The 25025-nt window shown below is 35.1% G+C and overlaps 1 protein-coding gene across 2 annotated transcripts in view; it reads left to right on the top strand.

The window, feature by feature from the left end:
* Itfg1 (integrin alpha FG-GAP repeat containing 1) overlaps nt 1-25025 on the top strand; it is a 240856-nt gene that overhangs the window by 77252 nt on the left and 138579 nt on the right. For both annotated transcript variants that reach the window (XM_027939156.3, XM_027939157.3), the window contains exons 7-8: nt 8604-8665; nt 15243-15324. In XM_027939156.3, coding sequence (XP_027794957.1) covers nt 8604-8665; nt 15243-15324 — 144 coding nt within the window. The remainder of the gene's footprint in view (nt 1-8603; nt 8666-15242; nt 15325-25025) is intronic.

The following is a 25025-nucleotide window of genomic DNA, read 5'->3' as shown; positions in this document are numbered from 1 at the left end:
CTAATCACTTTCTTATGCTAACTATCTACATTTTTAGATAATTGAAAAATCTATAATAGCTTTTATTTTTTTTTATTTATTTTTTTTTAAATTTTTTATTGTTGGCTGTTCAAAACATTACATAGTTCTTGATATATCATATTTCACAATTTGATTCAAGTGGCTTATGAGCTCCCATTTTTACCCCATATACAGATTGCAGAATCACATCAGTTGCACATCCATTGATTTACATATTGCCATACTAGTGTCTGTTGTATTCTGCTGCCTTTCCTATCCTCTACTATCCCCCCTCCCCTCCCCTCCCCTCCCCTCTTCTCTCTCTGCCCCCTCTACTGACATTCGTTTGTCCCCCTTGTATTATTTTTCCCCTTCCCCTCACTTCCTCTTGTATGTACTTTTGTATAACTCTGAGGGTCTCCTTCCATTTCCATGCATTTTCCCTTCTCTCTCCCTTTCCCTCCCACCTCTCATCCCTGTTTAATGTTAATCTTCTTCTCATGCTCTTCGACCCTACTCTGTTCTTAGTTACTCTCCTTATATCAATGAAGACATTTGGCATTTGTTTTTTAGGGATTGGCTAGCTTCACTTAGCATAATCTGCTCTAATGCCATCCATTTCCCTGTAAATTCTATGATTTTGTCATTTTTTAATGCAGAGTAATACTCCATTGTGTATAAATGCCACATTTTTTTTATCCATTCATCCATTGAAGGGCATCTAGGTTGGTTCCACAGTCTAGCTATTGTGAATTGTGCTGCTATGAACATCGATGTAGCAGTGTCCCTGTAGCATGCTCTTTTTAGGTCTTTAGGGAATAGACCGAGAAGGGGAATAGCTGGGTCAAATGGTGGCTCCATTCCCAGCTTTCCAAGAAATCTCCATACTGCTTTCCAAATTGGCTGCACCAATTTGCAGTCCCACCAGCAATGTACAAGTGTACCCTTTTCCCCACATCCTCGCCAACACTTATTGTTTTTTGACTTCATAATGGCTGCCAATCTAACTGGAGTGAGATGGTATCTTAGGGTGGTTTTGATTTGCATTTCTCTGACTGCTAGAGATGGTGAGCATTTTTTCATGTACTTGTTTATTGATTGTATGTCCTCCTCTGAGAAGTGTCTGTTCAGGTCCTTGGCCCATTTGTTGATTGGGTTGTTTGTTATCTTATTGTCTAATTTTTGGAGTTCTTTGTATACTCTGGATATTAGGGCTCTATCTGAAGTGTGAGGAGTAAAGATTTGTTCCCAGGATGTAGGCTCTCTATTTACCTCTCTTATTGTTTCTTTTGCTGAGAAAAAACTTTTTAGTTTGAGTAAGTCCCATTTGTTGATTCTAGTTATTAACTTTTGTGCTATGGGTGTCCTATTGAGGAATTTGGAGCCCGACCCCACAGTATGTAGATCGTAGCCAACTTTTTCTTCTATCAGACGGCGTGTCTCTGATTTGATATCAAGCTCCTTGATCCATTTTGAATTAACTTTTGTGCATGGCGAGAGAAAGGGATTCAGTTTCATTTTGTTGCATATGGATTTCCAGTTTTCCCAGCACCATTTCTTGAAGATGCTATCCTTCCTCCATTGCATGCTTTTAGCCCCTTTATCAAATATAAGGTAGTTGTTGTTTTGTGGATTGGTTTCTGTGTCCTCTATTCGGTACCATTGGTCCACCCGCCTGTTTTGGTACCAGTACCATGCTGTTTTTGTTACTATTGCTCTGTAGTATAGTTTGAAGTCTGGTATCGCTATACCGCCTGATTCACACTTCCTGCTTAGCATTGTTTTTACTATTCTGGGTCTTTTATTTTTCCATATGAATTTCATGATTGCTTTCTCTATTTCTACAAGAAATGCCGTTGGGATTTTGATTGGCATTGCATTAAACCTATAGAGAACTTTTGGTAATATCGCCATTTTGATGATGTTAGTTCTGCCTATCCATGAACAGGGTATATTTTTCCATCCTCTAAGATCTTCTTCTATTTCTCTCTTTAGGGTTCTGTAGTTTTCATTGTATAAGTCTTTCACCTCTTTTGTTAGGTTGATTCCCAAGTATTTTATTTTTTTTGAAGATATTGTGAATGGAGTGGTTGTCCTCATTTCCATTTCAGAGGATTTGTCGCTGATATACAGGAATGCCTTTGATTTATGCATGTTGATTTTATATCCTGCCACTTTGCTGAATTCATTTATTAGCTCTAATAGTTTCTTTGCGGACCCTTTTGGGTCTGCTAGGTATAGAATCATGTCATCTGCAAATAGTGATAATTTAAGTTCTTCTTTTCCTATTTTGATGCCTTTAATTTCTTTCGGCTGTCTAATTGCTCTGGCCAGTGTTTCGAGAACTATGTTGAACAGAAGTGGTGAGAGAGGGCATCCCTGTCTTGTTCCAGATTTTAGAGGGAATGCCTTCAATTTTTCTCCATTCAGAATGATGCTAGCCTGAGGCTTAGCATAGATTGCTTTTACAATATTGAGGTGTGTTCCTGTTATCCCTAGTTTTTCTAGAGTTTTGAACATAAAGGGATGCTGTACTTTGTTGAATGCTTTTTCCGCATCTATCGAGATGATCATATGGTTCTTGTTTAAGTCTATTGATGTGGTGAATAACATTTATTGATTTCCGTATATTGAACCAGCCTTGCATCCCAGGGATGAATCCTACTTGATCATGGTGCACAATTTTTTTGATATGTTTTTGTATCCGAGTGGCCAGAGTTTTATTGAGGATTTTTGCATCTAGGTTCATTAGAGATATTGGTCTGTAGTTTTCTTTCTTTGAAGTGTCTTTGTCTGGTTTAGGTATCAGGGTGATGTTGGCCTCGTAGAATGAATTTGGAAGTTCTCCCTCTTTTTCTATTTCCCGAAGTAGCTTGAAAAGTGTTGGTATTAGTTCCTCTTTAAAGGTTTTGTAAAACTCTGCTGTATACCCATCCAGTCCTGGGCTTTTCTTAGTTGGTAGTCTTTTGATGGTTTCTTCTATTTCCTCAATTGATATTGGTCTGTTTAGGTTGTCTGTATCCTCCTGACTCAATCTGGGCAGATCATATGACTTAAGAAATTTATCTATGCCTTCACTGGAGTATAAGGATTCAAAATAATTTTTGATTATCTTCTGTATTTTTGAAGTGTCTGTTGTGATATTGCCTCTTTCATCCCGTATGTTAGTAATTTGAGTTCTCTCTCTTCTTCTCTTCGCTAGCATGGCTAAGGGTCTGTCGATTTTGTTTATATTTTCAAAGAACCAACTTTTAGTTTTGTCAATTTTTTCAATTGTTTCTTTTGTTTCGATTTCATTAATTTCAGCTCTGATTTTAATTATTTCTTGCCTTCTACTTCTTTTGCTGTTGTTTTGCTCTTCTTTTTCTAGGATTTTGAGATGAAGTATGAGATCATTTATTTGTTGGTTTTTTCTTTTTTTAAGGAATGAACTCCAAGCAATGAATTTTCCTCTTAGAACTGCTTTCAATGTGTCCCATAGATTCCGATATGTTGTGTCTGTGTTTTCATTAATCTCTAAGAATTTTTTAATTTCCTCCTTGATGTCTTCTATAACCCATTGATCATTCAGTAACCTATTGTTCATTCTCCAAGTGATGTATTCTTTTTCCTTCCTTCTTTTATCGTTGATTTTCAGTTCCATTCCACTATGATCAGATAGGATGCATGGTATTATCTCTACTCCTTTATATTGTCTAAGAGTTTCCCTGTGACATAATATATGATCTATTTTTGAGAAGGATCCATGTGCTGCTGAGAAAAAAGTGTAACTGCTTGATGTTGGGTGGTATATTCTATATATGTCAATTAAGTCTAGGTTATTAATTGTGTTATTGAGTTCTATAGTTTCCTTATTCAACTTTTGTTTGGAAGATCTGTCCAGTGGTGATAGAGGTGTGTTGAAGTCTCCCATGATTATTGTATGGTGGTCTATTAGACTCTTGAACTTGAGAAGAGTTTGTTTGATGAACATAGCTGCACCATTGTTTGGGGCATATATATTTATGATTGTTATGTCTTGTTGGTGTATGGTTCCCTTGAGCAGTATGTAGTGTCCCTCTTTATCCCTTTTGATTAACTTTGGCTTGAAATCTATTTTATTTGATATGAGTATGGATACTCCTGCTTGTTTCCGAAGTCCATATGAGTGATATGATTTTTCCCAACCTTTCACCTTCAGCCTATGTATGTCTTTTCCTATCAAATGCGTCTCCTGTAGGCAGCATATTGTTGGGTCTTGTTTTGTGATCCATTCTACTAGCCTGTGTCTCTTGATTGGTGAGTTTAAGCCATTAACATTTAGGGTTATTATTGAGATATGGGTTGTTCTTCCAGCCATATTTGTTTATTTATGTTACTAAACATGGTTTGTTTTCCTCTTTGATTATTTTCCCCCCTTTAGTGTCCTACCTCCCACTGTTGGTTTTCATTGTTATTTTCCATTTCCTCTTCCTGTAATGTTTTGCCAAGGATGTTTTGAAGAGATGGTTTTCTAGCTGCAAATTCTTTTAACTTTTGTTTATCGTGGAAGGTTTTAATTTCATCTTCCATCCTGAAGCTTAATTTCGCTGGAAACACAATTCTTGGTTGGAACCCATTTTCTTTCAGTGTTTGAAATATGTTATTCCAGGATCTTCTAGCTTTCAGAGTCTGTGTTGAAAGATCAGCTGTTATCCTGATTGGCTTACCCCTAAATGTGATCTGCTTCCTTTCTCTTGTAGCTTTTAAAATTCTCTCCTTATTCTGTATGTTGGGCATCTTCATTATAATGTGTCTAGGTGTGGGTCTCTTATGATTTTGCACATTCGGCGTCCTGTAGGCTTCTAGGATTTGGGGTTCTGTCTCATTCTTCAAGTCTGGGAAGTTTTCTCGTATTATTTCATTGAATAGATTGCTCATTCCTTTGGTTTGAAACTCTGTCCCTTCCTGTATCCCAATGACTCTTAAATTTGGTCTCTTGATGTTATCCCATATTTCTTGGATGTTCTGCTCATGGTTTCTTAACAGTCTTGCTGAGCTGTCTATGTTCTTTTCAAGTTGAAATACTTTATCTTCATTGTCTGATGTTCTGTCTTCTAAGTGTTCTACTCTGCTGGTAGTATTCTCAATTGAGTTTTTAAGTTGGCTTATTGCTTCCTGCATTTCTAGGATTTCTGTTTGTTTGTTTTTTATAACCTCTATTTCCCTGTATAGTTGATCTTTTGCTTCTTGGATTTGTTTATGTAATTCATTGTTGAAGTGATCTTTCATTGTCTGATTTTGCTGTCTGATGTCTTCCATGAGACTCCAGATCATCTGAAGCATGTATATCCTGAATTCTTTATCTGACATTCCATCTGCTGCAGCTATTACCTCTTCTAATGTTGAGTTGACCTGCATTGCTTGTGGTCCTTTCTTTCCTTGTCTCTTCATACTGTTCGCGTACCTTTCTACTTGGTGAAACTGTTGTGCTATTGAATTTTCCCCCTATATATTTATATTGGTCTTGTATAGTTTCAAAGTCTCCCTCGCAGGCGCGGGCGGCGGCTCTGCCCCTCCTCCAATTGGGGCAATGTGCCTACCACGCCGGCAGGCCGCTGGGCCTGCTCTGCCGGTCGGTAGCATGTCCGCCGACCTTGCAGGCGCGGGCGGCGGCTCTGTCCCTCTGCGGGCCGCTAGGCTTGTTCTGTCGGTGGTCGCAGTTCTGCCTACTTTGCAGGCGCAGGCAGCGGCACTGCCCCTCTGCAGGCCTCTGGGGCTGTACTGACAGTGGGTCGCAGGTCTGCCTACCTTGCAGGCGCGGGGGGGGGGGGGGGGCGGCTCTACCCTTCCTCAGGCCACTGGGCCTGTTCTGTCTCTCGGTTGCAGGTCTGGCCTGTTCTGATGGTGGTCACAGTTCCGTCTACCTTGCAGGCGCCGGGGGGAGGGGGCGGCTCTGCCTCTCAGCAGGCCGCTGCTCCTCTTCTGCCGGTGGGTCGCAGGCCCGCCTACCTTGCAGGAGTGATTGGAAGCTCTGCCCCTCCGCGGGCCACTGGGCCTTTTCTGTCAGTGGTCACAGTTCCGCCTACCTGGCAGGCGTGGGGGGTGGGGGGGCGGCTCTGCCCCTCAGCAGGCCGCTGGCCCTGTTCTGTGGGTGGTCACAGTTCCCTCTACCTTGCCGGCGCAGGGGGAGGGGGCGGCTCTGCCTCTCAGCAGGCCGCTGCTCCTCTTCTGAGGGTGGGTCACAGGCCCGCCTACCTTGAAGGAGTGATTGGAAGTTCTGTCCCGCCGCGGGCCACTGGGCCTTTTCTGTCAGTGGTCACCGTTCCACCTACCTGGCAGGCGCAGGGGGTGGGGGGCGGCTCTGCCCCTCAGCAGGCCGCTGGGCCTGCTCTGTGCGTGGTCACAGTTCCCTTTTAAACATTATTTCATCAATAGTTCCTATGTTCAGTCATACTTATTTTTAATAAAATTATTTAACACAGAGCCCTCCTTTTTTCAAGCAAATTTGTGTGACCTGCACCAAATATATATATATATATATATATATATATATATATATATATATATATTTATTTATTTATATATTTATATATAAATAAAATATTGCCTCTCTTAGTTATTCTATAATCACTTGAACACATACTACTTCCAACCAGAGAGAAGCTACAAACATATAAAAATCAATTAAACAAAACTTGTAGCCTCAAGAAGCTACAGAAGGACAAATGTGAAGCCAGAATGTCATAGTACATTATAATAATCATCACTGTGATGGGAGGCACCACAGTGGAATAACAATGGGGATATGCCTAGAGAGAGTTAAGGTCTGCAAAAAGAAGGGGACATTTAAGCCTACTTTAAATAATTAATTCACAGGGTGGCTATGAGGTAGAAGGGCAATATGGAAAAAAAGGAATGGCATGTACAGAGGCAAATATATGTGAAAGAATATGATAAAATCTAGTGACAACTATGTTCTATCTGGAATACACCCTTCTTGTAGAGGAGTAATAGGAAATGTGCCTGTAAACATGGATAACATAGCCTTCATCTGACACACAGTATGAAGGGTTTGCTGCCCTAGTCTTGAAGAAAATAACTGATCTAATTCGTTCTTTTGCTTGTAAATAATTTGAGGGCAATGTGGAGAATCTTTAGAATGAGAGGAACTGGTATAGGTATATCATCTTACAAGACTCAGATTATACTTGAGATTTTCCGAGATGAATAAGGAAGTAAACATTTCATTGGGAGTACATGTATGACACTAATGAAACCTGTCATCTTTATAATAAAGACTATAATTCTGTATCCAAAAGCAGAGCATACCCAGGGTAGTGGAAATGAATGCAGAGATATTTGATATGAGCACATAAGAATGATTGTCTCTGGAATTGGGAGTTTCCAAGTTTATTAATTATAAAAATGAAAAAATTACTTAGCTTTTGGGGGATTCTATGTAAATCTTCATAATTATAATAACATAAATTAACTTCATAAATTTGTATAAAACATTACACAGAACATTAAAATGTGAATCAGTTTTACTAAGCATACTTAATGTAAGGGAAATAAATTTGGAATAGTCATGGTCTTTACATTACTATGAATGATTAAGAAGTCATTTAAATCCATTTTTTAAAATGGATTTTTTTTTTTATTTTTTGGTAGTTAATGGACACAATACCTGTGTTTATTCATTTTTATGTGGTGCTGAGAATTGAACACAGTGCCTCACATGCTAGACAAGTGCTCTATCACTGAGCCATATCCACAGCCCCATTATTTAAATCATAAAAAAGTTATGTCATTATAATATGGTTGTGAGTCCCTTCATAAGTTTAAAACCTTTAATGATCACTAATTGCCATTATGCAAACATTATACTAAATGACAATACTAGAATCGATGTAGGGAACAACTGGTCTTTGCATTAGGATATTTGATTCTGCTGTCAACCTTGTTTTTTAAAGATGTTTTATTGAAATTCTTACACTTTCCAATAAACCATACTTTCTTTACTTGGAATTCATGAAGACAATTTTTCTAATACTTAAAATTTGGAATAGCGTATTGCTCATTTAGTATGATTACTAAAAATTCTGGATGCTGAGATGCCTATTTAAAATGATGCTGAAACCTGCCTATGACATAGAGAAGTGTTGCTTTTAGGGTACAAATGTAAAATGTGATTATGATCATAATATCACCTCATACTCTGGAAAACAAGAAAGATTATTTAAAATATATATTTTGTGAGGCTAAGGATGTAGTTCAGTGATAGAACACTTGCCTAGCATTGAGACCCTGAGTTAAATATCCAGCACCACACACGCACTCTTGCACACACACACACACAAACACACACACACACTACAAATAATTATTTTTAAAATAAAAAAAAATTTGAAGGACCAATACCAAAATCTTCTTTTAAATACATTTCCCTTAATTGTACTAATACAAGGTCATCATCTTCTTACCCACCCCGCTCTTCTCTCTCCTTTTTTCTTTAGAGAATCAAACTTTTTAAAATATGTTTCTGTAGAATTGCATTAATAATTGTATTCATTTGTTCCTGCCTTCAAATGTACACATCAGTATAACTGCAGAAATTTACATTTGTATTATTTTTCTTCTAGATTTATTCCTCACAACATTGTCTGCCTCTAGTTCCTTCCAGTTTGAGATATGGGAAAATTTGGTAAGAAATCTTTTCTTTGAAACATTTTTAAATGATGGTTTTCAGTAAAGGCACACAATTTAGAAAATATAATCAAAGTAATCACTTGGTTGGGTTGGTTTCAACAATAAATAGAACAACTTTAAGAGCCTTTTGGTTGCATTGCTGCATTCAAACTGCTGAATATTACTGAAGGAAATGATTCATTCAGCATCAGTTCCTCTGCAGGTTTTTAGGCATGACTGCCAATTAAACCAATCAGTCTACCCTAATGTGCATGTTAACAGGACCCTTGCTACGCTGTCAGCTGTTGAAAGAAGTTACTGTCATTTAATTTTTCAGCATGGTGGTTTATGAAGAAAATCCTTTTTAAAAGACTTATTTTTCCTCTTTGCCTTTAGGCTTTATATAAAGAAATAAGAACAACAGACACTAAACTTACTGCTAAGTTGGGTAGGATTAAGGAGTCTTTCCCAGTAGGTTTTTGCTTTTTTAAATTGTCAATGAAAGATTCCCAATCTGATGTGGCGTGATTTTATTTTTAGTTTGATGTAGATTAAATATTCCCAAACTGATGTGGCGTGATTTTATTTATTTTATTTATTCACCAAAATCTTAACATTTGATTTTAGACTGCACAATAGAAGACAGGATTTAAGGCCAATTAAAATGGGCTAACTCAGTGACATTTGTCACATATTGGTCAAGTATGATACCTTCCTTTGTTCTATGGAAAAATCTGCTTCATAAAATGTTTGTGAAAATAAATGAAACATGTAGTATGTAAATGTATAAGTATATGTAAAGTACCCAGCACACAGTAGTCACTAATCAAATTTTAGTTTTATATCTCTTAATTTCTCACGTAATTACTCCTGATTATCATTTATTTCATCCAAATTAAACTCATAGGTTTTATGAAAACGCTGATAAAAATAATCAGTTCCAACAAAGATAAAACATAGACTGTGGAAGGAGATTGATCATTAGCCATCTCTTAGAGCCTGGTCATAACTTACATTTCTTCATGGGCAGAAACCAAGATGGGATTTGAAATTTATTTAGACAAGATCAGAACTTCTAACTGCTTCTAAACTAAGTAATTGATCCTTTTTTTATTTTAAACATGGCAAGGAAAAGTGAGAAAGACATCTAAACCTAAAAAGGTTGTCTTTATTTAGTGTACTACTTTTAAAAAATGTACTTATATTTGTGTTTCTGATTATAGAAATATGATTATTATTTTCTTCATGATTGTTACATTAAGACTCCTCTGCTGGGGGATATTTGTTTACAGATGGTCTTTCATTTCTACTTCAAATGAATCTTGAGATATTAGAAAGTGAGATATGTATTTAATTAATTTGTATCTGGGGGGAAGGGCCTCGATATAAATAAGTAGAATATGTATATAAAATTATGAAGCACTTTTAGACATCTGATTTAAAATTTCAGCCTAGACTCATCTTAAAGGTAATCAAGTGAAGCAACTCATTAGGAAAACAATCTTCATGAAGTGAATACATTTTGATTGGGACATTTTTTTCCTTTAATATTGTTTTTAAAGAAAATTAATAAATTGGCTATGGATAATAGGACTAAGAATTGTTCTTTCTGTAGTGTGTCTGAGTCAATGAATATTGTTAAGGAAAATATTATTCAGATGCTTGTTGAAGATGGAAAGGGAGATTTTATTCAAGAGGACTGCTTATAATGGGGTTTTGCATTTACAAATACAACAACAAAAACACTTTCTATCCCAGGAGCAGAGATTACAAATTTTTGTGAGAGTAGCATAATTTCTTTGCTAAACTCCCCTAACAGAATTCTAGCTGAAAATAGGCCAGAATGATTAGATTTTTAACTAGGGTATTCTAACTAAATTGACTTAGTAGCATCCTTGCTAAAACTAAAGTTTAAAGGATAGAGATGGAAGCCTGAGTTTGGGCTGAAAATAGATCTCAGAAGAGCTTATCAAAAGTTGGGGCAAAGATAGAATCTATGTCAGTACCCCAATTAACAATAATCAAGTCAGTAAAGATCTTAAATGACCATTTTTAATGAGAAACTGGTCAAACTCTGTACAATAGCATTCCAACTGACCAAAAAGAACTCAAACCTATAAAATTATATTGATTAGTAGAAGTTTAAGAGCTACAAGAAATCTCTTGTAGAGTGTCAGCTGTGTGTAAAACCACATGGTACTGCTGTTCTGGAAGACACAGAAGTAAACAGAGCTTATGAGATAATGAGTATAAAGACTAGTATAAGAAGTACAAACCTCATTCTATAGGAGTAACACAGAAGGGATGTCCTTCTGACCTCCCCAGGATTATTAGTGAAGACTTCAAGAAAGATATGGCGTTTGCAATGGCTAGTACAAAGGAATAGGATTTTAGTGACGGGAAATAAGAAAGAAAGAGGAAGAGATAGGCAAGAAAGTGCACAGGAAACATGGGATACATTCAGAGAGTAGCAAGTGGCTGGTTTGGGCCTCAATATGAAAGAGATGTTGGAAGGTAAGATTAGAAAAATTTATTTAAACAAAACATTAAAAGCCCAATTTCTAAACTAAGTAATTTGGTCTTTTAAGAAACTGTTAAATAATTTAAGACTGAGGGTCAGATAAATGGAGCTTTCACTATTTCAATTAACCTTGAAACTTCATATCAAATCAGTTGTCATGGAATGTCTGGAGGTAGGGAGATAACTCAGGTGGGATTCACAATAACCTGGGAAAGAAGTGAGTGATTAAAGTGTTGGGAATGGTGAAGAAAGGACAGATAGGAGAAGAAAGGATGACCAATAACACAATGATAACTTGTGTTTTGTTCTGATGACTTATAAAAATATAAAAAGTAAAAGAAGTGTCTAATTTGGGGTAGGAACAAATATTTTAGAATAGAAACATGTCAAGCAAGTAGTTCAAAATGTGAAAATGAAATTCAAGGAAAAATGTAGATAAGTGTCATAGGAAAAGAATTAAGAAGAATGGCAAAGCCAGACTCTTTAACATCTGTTATGTTCAGAATTTTTCAACTTTGACATTATTGCTACTTTGTCATGGAAAGGTAGCCTTTACATTGTAGGTTGTCTAGTAGTATCCCTGGCCTCTACTCACTAGATGCTAATAGCCTTCCCCAGTTGTAACAATAAAAAATATCTGCAGACATTGACAAATGTTTTTCAGAGAGGGAGGTGGGGGTAAAATCACACCAGTTGAGAACCACTGTTTTACGTGAATAAAGATAGGATTACATAGTAGTTAATACATTTTGCTTCCTGATCATTTTTTAATATTATGAATATAGCAGTTTTAACACTAAATGCTAAAATATTCAGGCCAGAACACTGACAGTCATCAATGAAAAGGATACTTGTTACAGCATAGCACTTATGGTTTGAATGCAAGCTGAAAATGGCAGAATGTGTTTCTTATCAACAGCAGTGGGTTAGCTTCTTCAGTGGTGGTGGCAGTTATGGTAGCAGAATATTTCCACTACTAATATCAGTTTATGTTAACTAAATACATTTTGTATGATAGCAACTTTAGATGGATGATCTCATTTGTCCCCTGAGATGGTAGGGAGAAAACTTGTAAAAACACACTGAGGAGTTAAGTCAACTGATGCTTATAGAAGAATGAACTTTTTCAGGCCTCAAGTCTAACAAGGAGTAGAACTAGGAGTTGAAGTAGGAAATGTGTCTCTAAAACATCTATCCTGAAATTGTTGCATAATAATTTCAGAAACTAAATAGACAAAAGAAAAAAATAAGGATATAGCTTTAGGAGAACCGCTAGTGAGTTGGCCCAATTTTGGACTGCAGTAAAGGCCAGTGGGAACACCATAGCAAAGAATGAGGCAAACCACAGAGTAGGTGAGTCCATGAAAAAAATTTCTGTCAGATCATAAGTATAGGACTGCTATTATAAAAATAACTTCCAGTTGTGTGATATATTTTTTAATGCTTCCTTTTCTGTTGTTAATTTGGCCCTTTCCAGAGTCCTGCAATTAGACAGCACATATATCCCATTCTGATAATGAGGAAACAAAACGCAGATTAGTAAATGTCTATCCCAGAGTGTTATAATAACTTATCAATGAAAGCAAGACTGGAACCCATATCATCTAAACTCAAGTCTAATGCTCTTTCGACCATACTATTCTGTTTTCAATATAGGTTCAGAATGAAAAATAAACCTCATGTTTGTCTTCTACATTAAATAGCTATGGCAGTTTCATCTTTGATTAAGTATAGTCATGCTCCACTTTGAAATGTGTTATCTAATGAGGGCAATAACATATGGATGAAGCAGTTTATTAAATCATTTTCATCAAATAATAAATATGTAAATGACACTAATCTGAATGGATTCAGTTATAGATTTTCACTGGCAACTGGAATGAAGAAAAATAGTGGTTGTGATAGAAAATTCATCTAAATTAAATTATTGTCTTTCCCCCAATTATGTCAATATATAGTGTGTTCTGCATATACTTAACTTTGGACAGTATGTGTTCTCTTTCTCCATTAATTAGAAACAAGTATTGCTTTTCTTATATCAATGCTCACTGCAAATATGGCATGTTAGACATAAGACCCTATTACTTGATAATTGTCAATGTTTCTCAATAGAGATGAATCATGAGGATATACTCACAAAATTTCACAGACCTTCACTGGAGTAATTCATTCACTTATCAATATATTCAATTGATATTCATATCTCATATAATGCTAATTTTTTTAAGAGAGTTGTTTTCAGCCTTTCAAGAAATATTGTATCCACACAGTACAGTCATCTTTCTAAAATGCAAGAGCAATTAATACACCAGTCAGAAATTTAGCAACTTTTGGGCTAGGGATGTGGCTCAAACGATAACGCGCTCACCTGGCATGTGCAGGGCTCTGGGTTCGATCCTCAGCACCACATAAAAATAAAATAAAGATGTTGTGTCCACTGAAAACTAAAAAATATTTTTTAAAAATCTCTCTCTCCCTCCCTCCCTCCCCCTCTCCCCACCCCTCTCTCTCTAAAATAGAAAAAGAAAGAAAGAAATTTAGCAACTTTAACACAATATCCCTAATGCAGTCTTAGGATGTAGTAAGAACTAAAGGGGAAACCTGAAGTTTATACACCTCTGTAAATAAAATGTCTACAGAAAAATCATTTTAAAAGTATAGTAGATATTTAGATAAAGGTGGGATAAACATGTTTCTGTATATTGATAATGGGGTGTTAAAATAATTGGAAAATTGCCTGGCACAGGACACATCTTATTCCTTCTGCTCAAGCATTTGATTTTCATGTTTTCATTATACCAGTATCTTTCTCTGTAAAGGTCAGAAATGATTTCTTAACAAACTGACTTTCAGATTTATAATATCCTTAGAGGAATAAAGAAGGAAAAACTTTCAAATATATAGACATCCTATGTACGATTTAGAAATCAAAGTCAATATATCAGTGAATGGAGATTTTTAGTGGTAAGAGAACTCTTTATAAAATTAAGAGCTCAATCAGGCACCTTGGTACTCAAGCAGCTCAGAAGGCTGAGGTAGCGGGATTGCAAGTTTGAGGCCAGACTCTAGAACTTAGTGAGACCCTGTCTCAAAATTTGAAAATAAAAGTAAAAAAAGGCCTGGTGATATAGCTCCATAATAAAGCACCCCAAAGTTCAATCCTAGTACCTAAAGGCAGTGGGAAAAAAAAAAACGGGAGCTCAGAATTCCAAATTCAATGTTTTGTTAAAAACAAAACAATAGAAGGGAAAGGAAACAATTTTTTAAATATTCTTTTTTAGTTGTATTTGGACACAATAAGTTTATTTTATTTATTTGTATGTGGTGCTGAGGATCGAACCCAGCGCCTCTCATGCGCTAGGCAAGCATTCTACTGCTGAGTCACAACCCCAGCCCCAGGAAACAATTTTTAATGCATATTATGTTTGGAAGTCAGATGTGTACCATTTCATTTTGGAAAAAGTCATTGAAACAAAGGGTCTCTAGTGAGTTCTGTTTACTATAGGTGACTCAGCATAGTACAATGTCAGGTGTTGTAATACTTTTCATTATTACATAAACTTAAGCTGATCTTGGATTGGCCCATTATGGATTAATAGAATTCTTCTCTCATCTGAACAGCTTTTCTTAAATATAGCTGACTGAATTTTATTACCATAAATTGTGTAAAATAGATTTTAAAATTTCCTGTTTCCTTCTACCACTATGTTACCTTTAAAAATTCTTTATCTGACTTACATCAGTCTCCTAACTGGTAGTTTTATGCTTATATATATTTTTATTGCCTTCCACAGAATACACTTATTATGTTTGAAATTATGATGATGATTTGGTAAAGGGTATTATACCAGAATTGATAGCAAAAAAAAGTAATCCAGATTCATACTTTCTTATAATGGTTCTTTTGTTTCGTAATAAGTGATAAAAGTGGACAGGAGATTGTTGATTGATTTTACTGTAATATGACAGAAGTCTTAGCTTTTTTTGATGCTTTAATTTAAAATGCTTTGTTTCACCCTTGACAGTTGAGTGTATTATGATGATCTAATTCAAAGTTTTCTGACTTTCACAGGGTGGGAACTTCTCTGTCCATAGTATACTTACAAAACCTCAAAATATGATGGTAGTTGGACAGTCAGCATTCGCAGACTTTGGTAAGATTGTTTTTGCCTTTCAGATTTTCCCCCTATTTCTGACTTAGTCATGTTATTCCTTATAACAGCAAATAACTTCAGTTTTTTCTAGAACTATTGTAGATTTAAAAGATACCTATACTAAAGTACAATATGGCATATGGTTACTTCCTTGATAATGAGGAATTTTTGGCTTATATGTTTTTAAAATAGTTTGAACTTGATCTTCTTTATAGGAATGACATGCAAAACAAGAAAATATACTGAAACTTTTCTGAATAATAATTAGAAATTACTATAATTAGAAATAGGAATTATGAATTTTCATATATACATTTGAGTATTCCTTACTCCAAATGCTTAGGACAAGGATTGTTTCATATTTTTTGATTTTTTCGTATTTTAGAATATTTACACATGCATAATGACATATCTTGAGAATGGGGCCTCAGTGAAAATAAAGTTCATTTCTATTTCATATATACCTCATGTATATAGCCTAGAAATAATTTTATAGAATGTAACTAGTGTGCCTGCATTTTGATGCCAACCCATGACTTGAATTCATGTGTGGAATTTTCTACTTGTGGCATCATGTTGGCACTCAAGAAGTTTCAGATTGTGGAACATTTCAGATTTTCAGTTTATAGATATTCAACCTCTATATCCATAATATGAAACAAACAAAATTAAGTTAACCTGAACTATTAAAACTTGAATATTTAAAAACACTTTTAGTTACATATTAATTCTAAGGAATAACAATTTCTAAGATTTCAGGTTTCATAAGATTCTATGTAGTTAGTTAATCAAGTTCACATTGATTGGGAACTTCTGAAACATATGATTCCTTTCATCATTTGTTAGAGTTACTGTAAAAGGATTTTTGTATTATATGGGAAAGACTTCTACATGACCACCACCTAAAAAGTGTCCCTAGCTCACTCTCATCCTGTTGTTCCTTCAGTTTGCTAACAAACACCACAGCCTGTTCCTCAAAACATAATGACATGTCACCATCCCAGAGACCTCAGTTTCCTCACTTATAGTATGAGAATGACAATAATATCCACCTTCAAGTCTACTGTAAATAACACAGTATGAGTCAAGCTCATAGCAAGAGTATAAGAAATTTTAATCTTTTTATTGGATTTACCTATCTTTTGTTGCTGCTACTTGAATGATTAAATCGATTTGATGTTCAGTGTCATGGAAATACACTGAACTACTGAACAAGGCAGCTAAAGCAGGAGGTTTGACAATGTTATATAGTGGATATTTCCATAGGATGAAAATGATGAACTGTATTTTAGCTTTATTTCATTGAGTATTACTTTAGTTTGGAGTAAATTTCTTGAGCCTGGTTTATGGTTTTTATTGAAAATAGTCAATAAAACAATGAAATTATTGTTTTTAAAGTTTACTGATTAATTTGGTTAGCTGTATTAATAACAGATGCCTTTGAGAGTGATCCTCTATGAAAAAATAAAAAGCATATATGTACTATATAATTCTCTAGGATTTCACAGACCTCCTTGACCCCCTAATCCCCTAGTTAAAAACCTCCAAAATAAACTTGTATGTATTATGATTGTGTTTATATCATAAAGTGTTCTGCTTGTAACAAAAATTATGAGTAGGTTCAATTTAAATTTTTTGTTTTGATAATCATAAATGTGGACATTTACTTATTAGTATTAAGACATGCAGAACATAGGATATAGTCAAAGTAAAAAACCTAAATATTTCTTCCCTCTTTTCAACAACTTTATGTATCAGTAAACCTTTAATAACTACTTGATAATGCCTTTTAAAGGTGTGTTTTTAGTTGGAGATTGCCAAAAATACTACTAATGAGTCCAAAAAAGCAGATGGCATTGAATAAGGTTATGAATATTAATATATTGAAATATGCATTTTACTATGAAAAGTATATGTTTGAATACATCTGTGAATTGCATTCTGCCCTTCATCTTCTACTACACCCACTCCCTTTGAAACAAGATGAGGGAAGTGACTGACAGCCAAGAAGTCAACATGATTTCAGAAATTCACATGTTTGAATAAATGATATAGGTGACAGGAAGAAGCCTGGATCAAAGAAGAGTATTCCAAGTATTTCCATTCAAACAGTGATTTCAAGATTACTTGTCTTTTTTAAAAAGGGGGGGGGGTATATAAACAGTGGGTTATCTTACTTTTACTCCCTGTTTTCCCTATTTTCTGTTGTTACATTAATAGTAAAGTAGTAAATTACAGAAGAGTAATAGTCAAGAGTGGTAATAAAGAAACCAAAATAGGTATTTATTACCCTATAAATTTTTAAATGTTAGGATTTTTATAAGAGATTTTCTAAACTCATGTTAAATTGTTTCTATCTTCTGATTTCCATTAACAACTCCCTTAGAAAAAGTTGTGTATTTTCTCAAGGTCATCAACTCCTGTAAGTAACATTACAAAAATTGGGCCTCTATTATGCTTTATATATTCTACTGAACACCATGCAAGGAAGCTGAGATTTTTAAGTTAAGGTCCTTGCCTTTAAGAATTTATAATCTAAGATGTGAAGGCGATCTAGCTGTGTCTTCTGTCACCTCGGTGGATGGCCAGAATTGATTTGGCTTATCTGGCTGGCTAGGCAGGTGACCTCTTCCTCCCTCACTTCTCCATGTGTGTCCCTTCCAAAGTTGCACGCACTGTCGAAGAGGATGACCTTCCCCCATAAAGGAGGATCATTCTTTGGTCAAGAGTATATGAATAGCTGTGCTCCTCTGCTAGAATCTCCAAATAAGATCTCAAGAAATTTATAATCTATTTGGGAAGATAAAAGACAAATATGTACAAAAATAAAATTCAAGAAGCTGAGGCAAAAGGATTTGAAATTCGAGGTCAGCCTCAGCAACTGAGTGAGGCCCTAAGTAACTTAGCAAGACCCTGTCTCAAAATAAAAAGGATTGGGAATGTAGTTCAGTTGTCAAGGGCTCTTGAGTTTAATCTCTAGAATAAGAAAGAAAGAAAGAGAAAGTGAGTGTGGCTGGGTAGGAGGGAGGGAGGCAGGGAAGGAGGGAGGACGGGAGGGAGGGCCGGATATATATAGGAGGAAAAAAAGGACTGTATTTCATTGTTAATTATGAAATTAATGCCACAGGAAAAATTCAACCCAAGTATGTGGTAATATAGATCATTCTAGACTGAGAAAGGATAGGAAAGCCTCATGAAATAATTTTGGTCTGGACTTGAAAGCATCTCTAAGGTTTATCTAAATTTATAGTGATGTGAAATGGCATGGTTAGTAAATGCTAAAAACATTTTGGCTTGAATAGAGTTTCTATGAAAATGTAGAAAGATACAAATGAACTGTGAACACATTTGGATTATCAGGTAAGTAACAGGTAAACAAATGTTGATTTTATTCTGTAGAAGTAATGAGAAGTAGTAACAATTTCAAACAGCTCTTTGTTAATAACTTTTTTTATTAACTTCAGGAAATAAAGTTGAGTTGAGATCTTTTGATCTGGAGGGATATGCATAAAGTAATGTTTCTTGGATATGAAATTAGAGTTCAAGGAAGATAATAAAAATCTCTGAGGTGCCTTTTATTTCCAAAGAGAGTCAGGTTGAAACAGTTTTAAGATATTTTCTAGGATGGAAACCAGTCAGGAGACAGGTCAGGGAATGAGGTGGTGAGAGCTTGAGCCACAACTACATCAATAAATAGACTGATAGGCATAAGAAACTTAACAAAGAATGAATCAGTAAATTTGCAGATTGGTTTGACCCTATAGAGGATAAAAAAGAAAACACTGTGTGACTAATTAAGAGAATGATTATACTATTCATAAAGACAGGTAAATCAGGACTATTCATAAAGACAGGTAAATCAGGGGAGAAAGCTAGATTGAATATTAAGATAGTTATCATATTAATCATGATGATAAGACAACGGAGCTGGAAGACTATATAGCCAATCTAAATGGAATAAAACCAAAGCAGGTTGGAGAATCCTCCACGAGCCTAGCGGTCAAGACCTGCATGAGCCCTCCAACAAAGGAAATATATATGAGAGGGCTAAGGATAGTAAAAAGGAATGCTAAAGAGGTAGTCAGAAACCATTGATAGATACTAAAATGTAGTGCAAGAGGATGACACTGAGGGCCTGCTAAACCAGCAGTTTAGCAGGCCCTCAGTCTCACAAAAGTCACAAAATTCCATTCCACTGCTAACTCATGTATCAGATCATCACAAGATCTGATTCTTTCTTCTACCATTTACAGAAGTTGGAGAAGTCCTTGAGCCAGAGAAGTCACCCAATAAATAGCAGCTCTTACTGGCTGCTAGACAAAGTGCTAGGTCCTTATCCTCATGCTTGGAAGATCTGCAACACATAAATGCTTCTGTTAGCTAAGAGGTCATTAAGGAGTGTATATCTTCGAGGAGACGTGTTTTATGTCTCTTCCCTTTACACAATATATTAGGCTCAGAATATCAAATTCAAAAATTTCTTTTAATCAGTTGTTTGTCATAAATTATATAGGACAAAAATCAATAGAATTAAGGTGTATTTTTCTGTTTAAAAAAATAAAAAGGTATACGACCAAACTTGGAGAAAATGTGTTGACGTTTTTGGTTTTTTTTTTTTTTTTTAAGATACTTTTTTAGTTGCGGATGGACACAATATCTTTATTTTATTTATTTTTATATGGTACTGAGGATCGAATCCAGTACCTCACGCATGCAAGGCAAACACTCTATCACTGAGCTACAACCCCAGCCCCATGTGTTGATGTTTTTTACTGTTTGCAATCCCACGTATAGTTGGGGGGGGGGGGGAACCCTTCCAAACTACAGGAAAATCAAACATTATACAGGATGTTAGGATTATCTATAGATTAGATCATTTGAAATATAATGTTTAAATTTATATATTCCATTCCAGTGCTAACTGATGTATCAGATCATCACAAGATCTGGTATTTTCTTCTTCAGGAAAGAGTACCAGGCATGATAGTAGAGACTCAGAATTGTCAATCAGATCTATAAACAGTACTGTGATGAACAGTGGAGCTAATGAAAACAGAAAAATTTGTCATCCATCAAATTTATTAACATATTGGAGGATAGGAAACGACTTAAAAGCATTGTCATTGATGGTTGAGAGCAAATCTAATTCAGTTGTGCATAGCACAGTAAATAATCAATGAAGTTATGTTATGAAGTCTTCATAATGCCTGGTACAAATTTAAATGTTAATTTCAAATTAACCATGAAATGTTTACTTCAAAACAATACTTTTTAGCAATTATACTCCCTTTGTTTTAAATTAGTATATCTCTTGATCTAGAAGTAAAAGTAAATCAAATAAGCCATATACTAAGATTTAAATTTTCTATTTAGTCTGTATGCTAATTGGATCTGAATGTTCATATTCTCTCTTACAAAATAATTTTAAAAATCAAATACCTTCAATTAGATGAGTGATATTATATCTAAAAAAGCTATATAGGGGAAAGGTCTAGGTGTTATGCTTTCTGGATTCGGTCTTATGTGAGTCATTTATGGTTGCTTTTTATTCCAAAGTCCTAAATTAATAGTGGACTTTTACTTATTTATTTTGTATAGTTGAAAATTGACTGTTTTGTTAAGTGCCCTTATCATTTTTTATTATTGTTTTTGCTTTAAAAGGACACTAAACTCCAGTTAGAATCATCAATAAAACAAAACAAAAAAATGTGTGGAGTTTCAGGTACTCTGTCTTAAATGTACTATCATATAACTTTTACCACCAGTCAGAATTTATCAAGTAAACACAAATGCAGACTATTTAGTATGTGAAATATGAACAAATGGTATATAGGGATTAGGTTCAAGGAATCTGAAATATAATACTTTTGCCATCTTTGAATGAATTGTGTGGTACAGACATCAATTCAATTAGAGTTCAATGTATATATTCTTTAAAATGTATTTCTGTCAGTTTTTCTTCCATTTAGTTTTCTTCCTGTTTTGTAATGAAGGATTTATGCTATATATAAGTATTCAAAAATAATTTTTGAGTGCCTATTATTTGGACAAGCCCTGTTTTAGATGTTTGGCATATAGCTAAACTCTTTCATGGAGTTTAAATTCTCTTGAAGGAGAAAAGACAAAAAAAAGCAAAAACAAGCATTTTTAGAAAGTGTTAAGAGCTTTCAGGAAATAAAGCAATGTCCTGCGATAGAAAGTTGATAAGAATTTTCGTAGCTGGTTGAAGGTCACATTTGACCAGAAAGTTGAGCTTTCAGCTATTATACAAGATCTTAGGGGAGGATGCTCCATGCAGAGGGAGCACCCTAAGGGAAGGTTCTGAGGACAAATATTCAATGGGAAAAAAAAAAAAAATGAAAGAAGCCCCTTAGTAAGACCTTTTATGACTTTGAGAACCAAAGTAGGGAGTTTAGATTCCATCTAAATGTAATTGGAAGTTTGGAGGAGGTTAATTAAGAGAACTTGCAATTAACCAGGCAAAGACTATGAATAAGTTAGACCAGGGCAATTATCAGGAAATGGAGAGAAGCAGTCTTATTTGGGTATAATGAAGACAGAATTGCCAGGACATGTTGAAGGATTTGATGTTGGAAGAGTAAAAGAAAAATCAAAGATGACCTAGATTTTGATTTTTGTTTTGGACAGTTAGCTTGGATATGTCTGTTAGATACCAAAACAAGATACAAGCAGGAAAGAAGCTCTGGAGTGACAGTTCTGGTACCAGCATATCCTTCTTTAACTACCTTTTAGAAGATTGACAATAAATAATGGATAAATAAAAGAAAGAGTATAATTCAAAGCATCTTGCTTTTTTTACTAAAGTAACTCTTCAGCCACACTGACCTTTTTGGTGTTCTTCAAATAGTTCCTTTTTGAGGCATTTGCCATTGCTCATCCCTCACCACCTTCTCATTTTGTTAAATTATCACCCTCTCCTGGAGGCCTTTCTTGGCTGCTTTGTTAAAATTGTAAGCCCTACCATCAGGACTCTTTACTCCTTTTCCCTCTTTATAACATTTATCACCATCTGACATAGTATGTATGCATTCTTCTCATGTACCCTCGCTAGAATGTATTCATTGGTGTACTTTCTTTATTATTCTCTCTCAAGCACAGAGTAGTGCCAGTTATACTGTACATATTGACTAAATAATTTTGAATGAACGATTTAATTAAATGGGGAAAACCTTCTCATTGATATAAATTATTGGTTTTTGAAAATAGAACCCAAATTTAGGACATCTTAAGTACCTTCAACTAGAATCCTAAATGAAAACTTCTGTCATTCACATGATGAAGACTAATATATTGAGACTTTTGCTTATTTTGATTGAAGTTAAGTGATTAAACTAAAAATTGTTCTGAATTTCACTAAAGTAGATGGATGCTGATTTCAGTAGAAAATATCCTGGAGCCTTAAAACTTATAACTCTCATCTTTATATTTTCTTTTTTATTTTTCCTAGTTATTGAATTCTGACCAGTGAACAACAGCATGTATTACCTACAGTATGTTATTATTGAACATTTAAATAAACAATTAATTAAACAGTTTCTTAATATCCTTTTGTATCCTTATAGTGCCAGTTTTATTTTCACATGAAAAAAATTAAAGGTAACCAGTTTAAAGACTTATCTTTGTGCCACCAAGAAAAAACATTTTTGGTAAAATTGAAATATTTTAAGTGCATACATTTCTGTACAACACTTAAATTGATTAGATGTTCTTAAAGTGTTCTACTAACATTCACAGTGCTCTTTCAAACAAATAATAAATCCAATTCATGAGTATTCCCTTTCCATTCCTTGTCATTGTGATTATTGCAAAATAGTGGTTGTCATGGCAAAAGTCCCTGAGTTTCTATTTTGTAGCAGAGACACAGGTGAGGCATTTATCATGGTGACTCATGAATGCAAGATGTGATAAATTCTTTGAATACTTTTTGATTGGAAATAGTAATTTATATAAAAATTATAAAATTGCTACTGAAGAGTCTTGATTATATACATATTCAGCATTTAACATCACCTTTTAAAGTACATAAATATGAGGAAAAACTAGAACCATAGGTCCCTGAACCCTTTATGTATATAGTGAATTATTGCTTGTCTTGATGAGAGTGTTCTTTTTGTAAAGCTATACCTCTGACATTGTAGTTTCAAAACTATACTGTGCATTTAATTTTTAATGATGCATGGCATTATGAATGTGTAATTAGCCCTTTCAATATTTAAAGTACATAAAAACTCCATAGGATAATGTTATATATTATATTGTTACATTATTGTATTTTAATGGGTGACATTTTCAGTACTTTGTAATAGAATCTATGACTTAATTGGAACTTTTGTCATTCTAAGTCTAATTAGTAGAATGGATCTGTGATAAGTGGAGCTTCCCATAAAACTTCCCTATTAACTTCCCATGCATATCTCTTCATTATTTGATTGCCACAGTACTGTGGAAGTGATTGTTTTAGATACCTTGCCTATTCATAGATCTTACAGATACATATATCTGGAAAGTAGTGAAATTTATTTCTCTCTGGCACATGTACCTAAAGGGAATTCTCTGCTATCAGTCAGAAGCCTGAGAATACATTATGAAGAGCCTTTTCTAAATATCCTCTATTTTTCAAACAACTCTGGCTTCCATTTTGACCCCTTTTCTTTCATCTAATGCCGCAGTCTGGCTGGGCACAATTCAGGAGCCACTTGTCAAAAGAAACGAACTTTATTTTTAGAACACACACACCAAACCACACAGCTCCTCAGGAAAAACCTTCAGAGCCCAACTGCCACCACCAGCTTTCCACAAGCCTCTCAACCTCCCCCACTCCTCCTGCTCTTGAGGCTGATTGGCTGGGTCGCGTGGGCAGAGCCAAAAAAAGTCCCCCAATGAGCAGCTCCGTGGTCTGAAAGGTCGGGGAAACAGCCCAATGAGCATCACTGCAGAGGAGCCAATCAGTTGGCAGCTAGAAGTTTGCTGGGGCCGCTGTGAGCCAATCATCAGCTGTGAGCCAATCATCAGAAGTTTGCTGGGGCCCCTTTGGCTGTGGCTCTCAACAATCTATAGCTCTGCATTTTTCCTTCTGGGTAAATACCCCATCAATTGATAAAATCACAGTTGTATTTCTTGTATGTAAATAGGTGTATAGCTCCTCTGTGCTTAATCTTCACTCCCTAAAGAGTTAAGTGATGAATTAGGTAAGTAGATGGGGGTTAGATAGATGATACATAATGAATGGAGGATGAATGGATGAAAGTGAATGTCTTTTATCCAGAGTAATCCATTCCTTAGCAACTTTCACAAAGTAATTCCATTTCCTGACTGTTCTGTAACAGACAGTTCCCTTTTATTCCCACAGAGTCAAATTCACATTGTCTGTACTTAACCTCCTGTCATCACATTACCCCATTTAACTAACATATTTTTAATTTCATCAAGAGGAAGGTCTAGGTCTTTTTATATCAATAATATCAAAAGGATTTAGGGGATTAGTATATTGCAAATATTTGTTTACTTCAAATTACTTTAAAATACTTGTTTTATGTCAAGAACCATTTTATAAGAGGTTTTTTACTTAACCAAGCATAGTGGTGGACATCAATAGTCCCAGCCACTATAGGCTGAGGTAGGAGATTCACTTGAGTTGCAGAATTCAAGACCAGCCTGGGCAACATAATAAGGAAAAAAAT

The sequence above is a fragment of the Marmota flaviventris genome, chromosome 18, assembly GCF_047511675.1.
Source record: "Marmota flaviventris isolate mMarFla1 chromosome 18, mMarFla1.hap1, whole genome shotgun sequence".
Classification (NCBI taxonomy): Eukaryota; Metazoa; Chordata; class Mammalia; order Rodentia; family Sciuridae; genus Marmota; species Marmota flaviventris.
The sequence above is the reverse complement of the archived record's forward strand: the minus strand, read 5'-3'. Positions and strand labels throughout refer to the sequence as shown.